Source organism: Mus pahari, chromosome 11 (genome assembly GCF_900095145.1).
Source record: "Mus pahari chromosome 11, PAHARI_EIJ_v1.1, whole genome shotgun sequence".
NCBI lineage: Eukaryota > Metazoa > Chordata > Mammalia > Rodentia > Muridae > Mus > Mus pahari.
In genome coordinates this window covers 55,776,838-55,788,893 of record NC_034600.1, presented here as the reverse complement: position 1 = coordinate 55,788,893, position 12,056 = coordinate 55,776,838, and the positions used below count along the sequence as shown (strand labels likewise).

Sequence of the window (12,056 nt, the reverse complement as noted above, 5' to 3'; positions counted from 1 at the left end):
TGTAAGAAGGCCCTACGGGGGGGGGGGGGGCACTTGGATGAAACAGTGAAGGTGAAGGCTAAGTTGAAATGGAAACTCAAGGATATTGTTCTGGGACCATGGAAGGTCTACCAAGGAATCCACTGGCATATACCAAACATATCAAAGAGACTACGTGTGTTACAAGTGGCAGAACTAGAGGAGAGAGGTTACACAAGCTCTTTGGGGCCCAGATAATTCTATCATGAACCCCAGATTCCTGACACAGAATTATAGAATTTAGTATTTTCCTGCTGGTTTTATGGTCTTGCTTTAATATAAACTTTCCTTACTATGTACCTATTCTTTCCTTTTGGGGTGTGAATGTTTAGTCTCCACCATCATGTCAGAAGTATATACTTCTTTTAGGCTGTATAGGGACTCACATTTAAGAAATTACTCAAGATTCAGAAGAGACTCTGAACTTACCATTTTGAACAATGTTGGAACTGTTAAAGAATATATACATATACACATCATTTATATTTACATATAAAGACTGTATTTAAAGTTAGACCTACTGCATTTGCATTATGAGATGACCATGAGCTCATGGGGATAAGGAGTGGAAGGTTATGGTTTAAAAGTGCTATGTCTGGAATCGCATCGACAATGGGTAGATTTGTGATGGGCAGACTTAGACTGATTGTCAACCTGACAAGATCTGGAATGACATTGGAGACAGATCTGTGAGAACGACCTTGAAGACAGATCTGTAAGCATGTCTGTGAAGGATTTTCCACATTAGGTTAATTGAAGTGGGAGGACCCATACCAATTTCATCTGAATAAGGAGGAGAATGTAAGCTGAGCAACAGTATTTTGTGAATTAAAATGGTAGAGTCACTGTTCTATAAGCAGCAGGAGGAGGAAGAAGAGGAAGAGAAGAAAAAGGAGAGAAGGAAAAGGTCCTACAGGCTACAGACTTAGAATAAAGAGAGAACAAAGGAATTTAAAAGGAACACTTGGAGTGTTAGAGAACAGCTATCAGTGATAGAGAATGAAAAGCAGAGAAACAATCTGATATACTAAAAAATAATGAAAAAATGTATACACCACAGTCACTCTAATATGTGAAGCTTTCTTATTAGCAAACAGAAAAAAGTGAGAATTCAAAATAGAACTGGACAATAAATATGTAAAAGAATAGTCAAGCTTCCAAAAAATTGTAAATTCCAAATGAGTTTTTCATAAAATTATAAAACATTTCTATTATGTAATAAAGAAACAAACCAAAGTGATATACAGTAAGTAAAAAGTGATCTATTTGGAGAGTAACTTTCTGGTAAGCATGAAAACCTAATATATGCATACTCTGACAAATTGATACCAATACACTGTTCCTGTAAGGGCCTCAGCTTACTGAGGAAAACAGACAATTAAACAAAAAGTTATAGCAATGCTATAAAAGCAAAAGCACAGGACATTCTGGATGACTACAGCTTAGTGTAGGAGTCTTTCTGATGAACTGATCATTTAAGTGCAACAAAACAAAACAAAACAAAAAGACTCATTTGGGAAAACAAGAATATTCCAAAGAGGGACAAGGACAGTGAGTGAAGGTCTCCAGACAGAAATGAACATGTGTATTAGAGAAAAAGAACAGCATGACTACAGAAAGAAAATGACACTAAATGCCTGGTTAGCATGTGATCTGAGAAACATACCCAAAACCTCCCAGAAATCTAACAATTAATTCTGAGCTACATTCAATCTAAATACATGACTGGCAAGATTAGATTTGGTTCTCATTTTTAGATTTTTTTGCTTATTTTACTTTATTTTTAATCTTTGAGACAGGTTTCCCTATATAGCTCAAGCTAGACTTGTATTTGCTACATAACTCAGGCTGGCTTGAAGTCACCTCCAAGTGAACTGGGATTACAAGCATTATGTGCTAAGTCTAGATCACACTTGTATGTTCAAAAAGTCACTCTGGGGGCTATTACATTGTATTCTTCCATTTATAAGTTTCCTTAAAGTCTGTAATTGGCACACATTTATTTACTTCAAAATTTCACTATATAATCTGACTATATATGTAAAATATGTTTTTCTTGAAATTATTAACTACATTAAATAAAAGCATGAACTGAAACAGTTAACTTTTCATATTAGCTATGTCTGTTATAAATTTAAGGTTTACTCAACAGTTAATTTTTAAAGTTTGGGAGGATTTAAAATACTAGCTTGTTTAGGAAGCCAATGTTTTATCTACTAAATTGGTATTTGATTAGAATCTTTTTAGCTATCAACATTCTAGCAATTCTTCAAATCTCTAGTCAAATTTTATTTTTCTGATCTCTCTCCAGATTTTGTGCAGCCTCTCTATATTAAGCACCTCAAGTATACTTTTATCATACACTATAAGGGAATGTTTGGTCCTCTATTCTAGACAGTTACTATAGTCATGAGCGTTCTGCTACCTATGTAGGACAGTTACTTTTTTAAAACATCCATTAATAAAGAATGCTGTCAACCAGACATGGTGGTACACTGGACTATATAGGGAAATATCAAGATCCCGTCTCAAATAAAAACACAGAGAAAGAGAGATGGGGTTAAGGAAGAGAAAAAAGGGAGGGAAGGAGGCAGGGATGGAAGGGGAAGAAGAAGGGGAAAGAATAGGAAGGAATGAGGAGGTAAGGAAAAGGGAACGAAAGGGAGGAGGGGAAAAAGATGCCTTCTTTTTTATATGTGACTTTTGCTCATTAAAACTGTTTCAATCCTACCACTTTCAACATATGAATAGTATGCTAAAATAACACATAAGGCACAAATGCCAGGTTTTAGTTTTCATGTCTCATTCCTAAAGGTTCCTATCTAACATCTCTCTATTTCATTCAGACACTGTTTGTTCATTGGGTAAGCATGTAATCCCACAGCTACTCAAGAGGCTGAGGCAGCTAGATCACAAATACAAAGTGAGTTCATAGTCTAGACACCTTTGAGAGAGCTGTCCCTATCTCAGATAGAAAGATAGACAGACAGACAGACAGGCAGACAGACAGAAAGTAGTGAAGAGGCTAGGGATACAGTACATGGTATGCAACCAACAGGTTATGTGATATACACACTTCAATCCCTACCTACTGCTGTAAGAAAGCAAACAAAAGACCCCAAAACAATACATTTGACATGCATTTGTTGAAGAAACAGGAAATCAACTTGCAAAAATCCAAATTTTTCAAATCTGCGACAACTTAATTTAATGCCAACTTTTGGGCAGAACACTATCAAATAAAAAACTACTTTCAGCCGGGCGTGGTGGCTCCCAGCACTCGGGAGGCAGAGACAGGAGGATTTCTGAGTTCAAGGCCAGCCTGGTCTACAGAGTGAGTTCCAGGACAGTCAGGGCTAAACAGAAAAACCCTGTCTCGAAAAACCAAAAAAAAAAAGAAAAACAAACAAACAAACAAACAAAAAACCTACTTTCTTTCATCAAATGCAAATGTTTTAACAAGTATAAATCTTCAAAACTTAGAAAGCTTTTTTCAGAAGTTTCAAAGAATTTATCTATCAAATAATATAAAAATTTTCATTATGGCTCTCAGAAGATACAAACTTTGATGCTTTGTTCTAAGATTTTTAGCCTCTAGATCTATGAGGCAATACAGCTGCTGAAGCCACACAGTCTGTGGTACTGTTGTTATAGCAGCCCCTTGTTGCTAAAGTAAAAGGCTTCCTGAGGAATGTTGTTTGTTAAGATCTGAAGATGGAGTAAGCTGAGAACAAAAGGTTCCCAGACAGAAAAGACAAGAGGATAATAGTTAAGAGTTGGGGGTCATCAAATTAAAGCAAATCCAGTGTTCTACCACCTGTTCACAGATTGAAATATAAGCTTGCTCTCATTCACTTATTAGAGTCTAGAGTTGCCTTCGGACCACAATTGCCAAGCATGCACAAGAGACCACACAGCAACAAAGTCTCAAACACTTACCACCTGGATCTTCATGCTGCTGTTAAAGTGTGAACTAACTAAATTCCCTGGTTCTCCTTATTATTATTATCTCTGTGTACATAAGTAAGTTATTTAAACTCCCAATACCTCACTTTCTTCATTAGAAAATGGGAATTAAAAAAATCTCTTTTGTAAAATTGTAAGGATTAAAAGTTGAGTCTTGAAAATGAGTTTGAACTGTGCAAGTCTACATTTTTTGAGATTTCCAACATTTTAATAAAACTCACATGGGATCAGCACAACATAGAAATGTTGAACAACTTTCCAAATTAGTTGTTATTGATGAATAAAAGACATGTAAATGATAGCCTATTTTAGCATTTACTATCATAAAATAGACATCTACCACAAAAGTTAAAATGGAGCCAGGTTGTAGTGACGCACGCCTTTGATCCCAGCACTCGGGAGGCAGAGGCAGGCGAATTTTTGAGTTCACGGCCAGCCTGGTCTACAAAGTGAGTTCCAGGACAGCCAGGGCTATACGGAGAAACCCTGTCTCAAAAAACAACAAACAAACAAACAAACAAACAAAAACCAAAAACCAAACCAAAACAAAAACAAAAACAAAAAAATTTAAAATGGAGCAAAACCCACTGACAAAACATGGCCCATTTGCAGTCAAGAGAACAATCAATGGAGACAGAGTTATAAATCAGAACTGCTTTTGGGTTAAACTTACTTACCTCCATTACATCCTCCAAATTCTCTTCTGCATCTGCTTTCTCTGTCATCAGTTTGGCTGCCTTAAAGTAAGTCTTCATAAGAAGATAACCCCTTTTGGCTCCATTCCAGTATGACCGAGGAATTTCCACCAAGCCATACCCCAATAATAACACAAGGAGAAAGAGACCCCATGTGTTGGCAGCAGCTATCCCAATAGTCTGAAGTTGGTTCCTAAAAAAAAAAAATAGAAAATGTAAACAGATAGCGGATATAAATATGATTTTATATAAAAATATAAGACTAATTAGTAAAAAAAAATTCAGAAAACTGTCATAGAGGAAAAGTAGGATTTTATATGAAGAAATTTTTGCCTCTTTCCAGTCACAGCAGATAACCTAAATGTTTGAATGGAAAGACAGAGTGTAACTGTAAAAATAGACTTCAATATGGGAAACACTGTTTCTATTATAGTTAAAATTAGAATATAGGATAATTCATAGAAAACACTCATATATATATATATATATATATATATATATATATATATATATATTTCCTCCACGGAAAACATTTTTCACTAGGTGCTTCTTTAGTCAAGATTAACTAGGAGACCCCTGTAAACAGTTAAATTAACTTGTTATGGCTTACCTACACCAATGAGACCTAACTCTACTATTCTATACATAAATTTGGGAGTAATATACATATATTAGAAATTATATACACAAAATGAATTTTAATTTATTGAAATACCTGAGTTTAAAGTAACATTAGGAAAACTATTCTCTCAAACTAAAATAAAGAAAAAAGAAAAAAACTGTAAGTTCTAGTGGGGGAAAATTTAATTTTTAATCTTTTTAATCATTTATAAAATTTAAAATTCTATAAAAAACATCATTACTAGTCCACCATCTAACAGTTATATTTAAAGATGCCATGTGCATTATTCGGATACTCTTTGAGGGCATCTATAAGACATATAATGTTGTATATGTGTTTGCTTACTTGCATGTATGGAGTAAAAACAACTGAAACAGTACAAACACACACAACAGTGTTATAAAGACTGCTTTTCTTACCATTCTAAATGCAAGCGTGGGTTTACAGCTACATAAATTAGAAATGCTCCAAATATCAGTAAGTAAGTGCCGTAATAGATTGCATTTTCAATCAGTGCTGTTTTTATCTTTCCAGTGATGGAAAAACCTCCAGATCTTGCATATGATTGCATAAAAGGTAACAGAATCCTGGTTGGATGGAAAAATATATGATCAAAAACTCAATTGTGTTGCTGTTGAATCTAAAATACCCAAAATATACAAATTTCAATGTATAATTCTCCCCAACAAATGTTTTATGAGTAAGTACATGTTATTACTGAATGAACTATGATAAATGATTATTTTTTAATATTAAATTTTGGGAAAAACAGAGGTCCTAAAGCAGGAGACAGCAGAGGAGGCTGTGATGACATGCATGATTGACTTCACATCCTCTAAAAGGTCTAAAAATAGGCCCTGGAGCCACATGAGAGGCCAGGGTTGTGGTCCAACTGTAATCTTAGCACTTGGATGACTGACGCAGGAAGACTGCTAACTCTGGGGGCAGCCTCGGCTACACAGGCCTAGCAGATTCAAAAACGAAGACATAAATAACAACATTATTCCTTTAGAGTGACTTTGGACTATATTACAAAGAATAAGAAAACATTGGCTTTGTTTTTACAAAGCACAGGATTTCAAGAGCACACTCACTCACACTCTTCCTGCCAGCTAAGGGCTCAGGGCACCATGTATGGCTGCCACACATTTTCCTTCACTGAAGAAAACACTTTCCAATGTCTGGGTTCCTAAGGCTTCCCATAGAAAACTGATTGAAAGCACACAAAAGGACAAGTAGTTGGGTAGGTTAGAGGTAGTGAGTGGTCCAGGGGAGAGCAGGACAAGTATGCTGGTTTGAATATTTGAAGTCACAATGGAGTGACACTGTTTAAAAGGATAAAGAGGTGTGGCCTTCTTGGAGTAGGTGTGGTCTTATTGGAGGAAATGTGTCACTACAGGAGGGCTTTGAGGTCTCAAAAGACCCAGCCAGGCTCACTGGCATAGTTCCTTCCTGCTGCCACAGGGTGTAGAACTCTCGATTACTTCTCCAGTACCATGTCTGCCTCCCTGCTGCCATGCTCCCTACCATGGTGAAAATGGACTAAACCTCTAAAACTGTAAGTAAGCCCCAATTAAATGCTTTCTCCCATAGAGTTGCTGTGGTTATGGTGTATCTTCATAGCAATAACGTCCTGACTAAGACAACAAGAGAAGACTGACTCTCAAGCTAGTGATTTATAAAGTACATAATACAAAGTAGCAGTATGAGGACAGAGTAACTGCCATACAAACTTCAGAGCTGAGAATGGACTGGAGAAACAGACTCTAGAGCTAGCAGATGTCAGCAGCAATAAAGTAACATCACCAGGTTAGATGTGACAAAGTTAGTACATCAAGTACAAAGGAAGAAACTTTGGCTGACCTCGGAGAAACATCAACCTTTAGGGACATGTAGGGAAAGGGGAGGCAGAAGCAGTGAAGGAGACTAAGACAGAGCCGTAAAGAGGCATGGAAGAAAACCAAGGAGTATATGGAGCAGAAACGAGAAGAAAGTATGTGAAAATACAGGAGAGAAAACCATAAAGTACGTGCTATCAGGAGGTCAAGCATATGAAGGGTTTGTATGTGTGAGTAGACTCAGGAGTGTACTGAAGAGTACTACTGACTAAGGAAGAAGTTAAGCAAATGAAGATCTCAAATGGAGAAAGTTTATTTAAGAGGTGTATTATAAACTATGGTATATACATAAAGTAGATGTCTCCAAGAACTGAGTAACAAAACAATGATGTGTACAAAATTGTATAGGTAAATCTCCCGAGAGAGAGAGAGAGGAGAGAGAGAGAGAGAGAGAGAGAGAGAGAGAGAGAGAGAGAGGAGAGAATCACACTATATAAGTCTATGTTTATAAATTTCTAAGCATAACAAATCAATCTATAATGATGGAAGTAAAAATTGTGGTCACTCTTAAGGGTACGGAGTGTCTAGAGAAGAACATTAGGAAACCTTCAGGGGCACTGTAAACGGCCTGCATCACTGAGAACTGATACACGGATTCATCTACTTCGAAAATGAACTTAACACAATGATTCATCTACTTCAAAAATGAACTTAACACAATGAGGTCATTTTTTTGTAAGGTTTCATATTTTAGTCTTTTTAAAAAGTGTTCGAAAACAATGGTCATAATAATATTAGTGAGGTTGAGACTGGAAAGGAATTTGAGTTAAGAGAGACATTTTAAATAATATATCTGTTTATATGTGAGAGATTTCTTTATGTACACAGGGTTCCTGTTTTATATGATGAGGAAATTATGGTGTCAAAACTAAAAGCTATCAGTTACTAACAAAGCTTAAGGAGATAGGTTCCTATTTTAGGAAGTGGGACTAGCATAATAAGAATGAGTCTTCCAAAGCCGGGCATGGTGGCGCACGCCTTTAATCCCAGCACTCGGGAGGCAGAGGCAGGCGGATTTCTGAGTTTGAGGCCAGCCTGGTCTACAAACTGAGTTCCAGGACAGCTGGGGCTACACAGAGAAACCCTGTCTCAAAAAAACATAAAAACAAACAAACAAAAAAAGAATTTATCTTCCAGCCGGGCAGTAGTGGCTCACGCCTTTAATCCCAGCACTTGGGAGGCAGAGGAAGGTGGATTTCTGAGTTCGAGGCCAGCCTGGTCTACAGAGTGAGTTCCAGGACAGCCAGAGCCACACAGAGAAACCCTGTCTCAAAAACAACAACAAAAGAATGAATCTTCCATCTAGAAAAGGACTAGTAAATAGATATTTATGTTGATAAGACAGATACTGAAAGAACTGCCAGGTGACAACTTCTGTGCAGCAAACAGTAAACTCACATGCCAAGAGCAAAGGTGACATTTCAGAGGGCCTAGAAAAGGGTCATAAAAGACTTCAGTTTAGAAAGTGAAGAGAAAGAAAACAAATAAACAAATGAAAATCTGGCATAGGTCAAGTTATTAAGAATAAACTTCCAAAGATACTATTCTATTGTGTTTTGTAATCTTCCTATATTCACTTTGAGAGGTTGGTGTCCTGAAGAGTATCTAAGGAAGGGTCAGAAGACAGAGGGTAACTGGCAGCGTAGACCACAAAAGGAGGACAAAGCTAGATGGGTAGAGAAAAAGACTTAGTACAATCCTGGTCATTGAAACCACAACTGTAACTGATGGTACATGAAGACAGGCTGGCAAGATGACAGAACACAAGGACCAAGGAAAGAGCAACACTAGGAACTGGGTCGCAGAGATCAAGGAAGCATCCATACAGGAAATGAGGATGTATGAATAAGCAGGCAGGGCTAGAGGGTGGACCTCTATTACTACAGGCACTACACATGTAGACTACAAGACTTGATTATTAGAGCTGGATACAGTCTGAGAACTTCTTTCCTTCAGTCTATCATCCTGAAGAAAATTCTATACAAGCTGAGAAGAGAGGGCAGTAATTAAATAGTCCTATTCAGCTGCAACAAACACCTATGAACCACAACAATAACCCGTATGGCAAGATATCTGCAATGGTGCAATAAATGGCACTCACATTTGCTGATGGTAACTAGCAACTGTCTAACTGGACTTAAGGCCCATTCACAAGAAGGAACTTATGCCTGGTACTGAAAACCTATCCAGCTCCCAGGACTAGTGAGAACATAGACATTAGAGAAGAATCTACTTCTGCCGTGTGGCTAAACCAGCACAGCTCCTTACTATGTTCCAGATCTCATCTTTATACCCACAGGTCAAAGTGGCTACCATGCCTCAAGAAAAAGCCTCTTTTTACAGCAAATGGAGACCATCCCAGAAAACACAAAAGGGCACAATGCAGATCAAGAGACTGTTGGGAGCACAGCCCCGACACAGTACATCATAGTTCTTGCATCTGTGTCGTGGGGGGCCAATGACTGCTGGAGAGGGAGAGTTAGCATCTCCTGGGGACGAGCCCCCTTACTGGTTGTTCCATGCAGAGTGGTCAGCCCTGAATCCATACACACAAACAGCAAAAACTGACTTGCTGTATGTAACAGAGATAATCAAGTAAGTAGAAGCTATAAATTTGAGAGTAGGGTATATGAGATGGGTGTGAGGGAAGGCATTTGGGATAGGCTAGAGGGAAGAAAGCAAGAGGGGAAGTTATGTGAGTCTATTTCAATATAACACATACTTTACAAAACTTAAAGAAAGGAAACCAGGGGAGAGTGGTGACCTTTATAATAGCACTTTCATGAATAATGAAGCTAAATGAGGTCAGGACTGAAGTTCAAACAAGAAAGATATCAAGGAAGGAAACGTCACAAGAAAATTTTCGTTTCTGTTTTCTATTTTTGGGTGCTTTCCTCCCCTCTTTCTTTCTTCTTGTAAAAATAGGATACTATATCTCAAAGAATAAAGGTTCATTAAAACTTAATCACTTCAGTCAATAATGCAGTCTTCACTGCTACTTACCATGTTAAAAACTGTGATGTCCAATAAACTACTCTCCAGAAAATTGGCATGATTCCATCTGGAATGTAACTCCATGGCTTGAAACATGGATGCTGTCTGTTCAGTAACAATTTAAAGTCAATTAATCTAAATAATAACTTCTTAAACAAAAGTATAAGTAAGTAGCAAAGTTCATATGCATCAAATTAATAATTACTGATCAAATCATATCTCACTGAAAATTTAAAAACCAAAATTGCCAAAGCAAACACCGGATATGTAAGGAACAAAGCCATCCATTCTAAAGAGGAATAGCGTCGACATTTCCAATTCCCAATGTACTCTTAGGTATTTAAGGAAAGGAAGCCATAAGATTTAATTAACTGACTGGTAGTGTGAAAATTGTTTAAAAAATGGATTTATAGAATCAAGCACTTAATGATTACCCTTAAAACTCTACTCATCCCATTTTTAGGGCTCATTATACTTTGTCTTTTATTGTTATATAGGAGTGAAGGTTGGAATAAGAATTGAACAGAAATTCAATAAAAGAAAAAGCTATTAATCCTGATACTAGTCAAATTCTTACTTCAGCAGAGTTAGCACCAGAATCTATACGCATTTCTGTTCAGATTTTCTAATGAAGAGTCTCTGACTGAAACTTCTATTTTAAAGTTTTCTAGACTATGAGACTATCTTTTTAATTCAAGAACTCCTAAATACTCCAACTGTTACTGGTCTATCTATAGTTTTAAATGGTGATGAACATTTAAGTGACTCAGTGATAAGCTCTTTACCTTTACTCAAGTTAGATACTTTTTGCATGTGTACGTGCATGTTCATATGTGTGAAAGTGCATCTGTGCAACAAGGTCAGAGGCCAGCTTTGGGTGTCATCCTCAAGAACAGTAGTCCACTCCTTGAGACAGGTTTCTGGTTGGCTGAAGGTCATCAACTGGTTACTCAGTGTGCAGCACTGAGATTACTACTGCATGTCACCAAGTTTAGCATTTTTATGTAGACTCTGAGAACCAAACTCAAGTCCTTATGATTGTTAGCCAAATACTATATTTACTGAGCTATCTCGCTAGGCCCTAGATTTTCTTTTAAAAACTATATAAAGAAGCACATAAATACTACTCAGAGTACTAACAAAAGCGTCTTGTCACCATGAATAAGTTTCTTATATGGAAATTTAATATAACCTTTTGAAATTGTTTATTCCTCATTTGAAATTATGTTTCTCTTAAAAATTGTTTAACAGCCGGGCGTGGTGGCACTCGCCTTTAATCCCAGCACTTGGGAGGCAGAAGCAGGCGGATTTCTGAGTTCGAGGCCAGCCTGGTCTACAGAGTGAGTTCCAGGGCAGCCAGGGCTATACAGAGAAACTCTGTCTCGAAAAACAAAAAAAAACAAAAAACAACAAAAAAAAAATTGTTTAACTATGAGTATGTCTGTTTCTCTCTCTCTCTCTCTCTCTCTCTCTATATATATATATATATATATATATATATATATATATATATATATATCTGTGTGTATGCATGTGCACCTGCTCTCAGGTGCCTGCATAAGCCAGAGGCTGTATCAGTTGTGAATTGTCCAACATGGGTGTTGGGAATTGAATTTGGGTCCTCTACAAGAACAGCAAGTGCTCCTAATTGCTGAGCCATTTCTCAAGTCCCTACAATGTTTATTAAATGTGTAATACAAGAGAAATATCCTATATTCACAATCATTTTGCTTTAGTTTGCGTTCATTTGGGGGTTTTAAAAACAAGGTCTCGCCGGGCATGGTGGCTCACGCCTTTAATCCCAGCACTCGGGAGGCAGAGGCAGGTGGATTTCTGAGTTCAAGGCCAGCCTGGTCTACAAAG

General features: G+C 37.2%; 1 protein-coding gene across 5 annotated transcripts in view; it reads right to left on the bottom strand.

Annotated features, from left to right (window-relative positions):
- Lmbrd2 (LMBR1 domain containing 2) overlaps positions 1–12,056 on the bottom strand; it is a 59,411-nt gene that overhangs the window by 37,405 nt on the left and 9,950 nt on the right. For all 5 annotated transcript variants that reach the window (XM_029543968.1, XM_021208323.2, XM_029543969.1 and 2 more), the window contains exons 4-6: positions 10,203–10,298; positions 5,721–5,888; positions 4,662–4,872 (exon numbers count right to left, since the gene is read on the bottom strand). In XM_029543968.1, the coding sequence (XP_029399828.1) occupies positions 4,662–4,872; positions 5,721–5,888; positions 10,203–10,298 (475 nt within the window). The remainder of the gene's footprint in view (positions 1–4,661; positions 4,873–5,720; positions 5,889–10,202; positions 10,299–12,056) is intronic.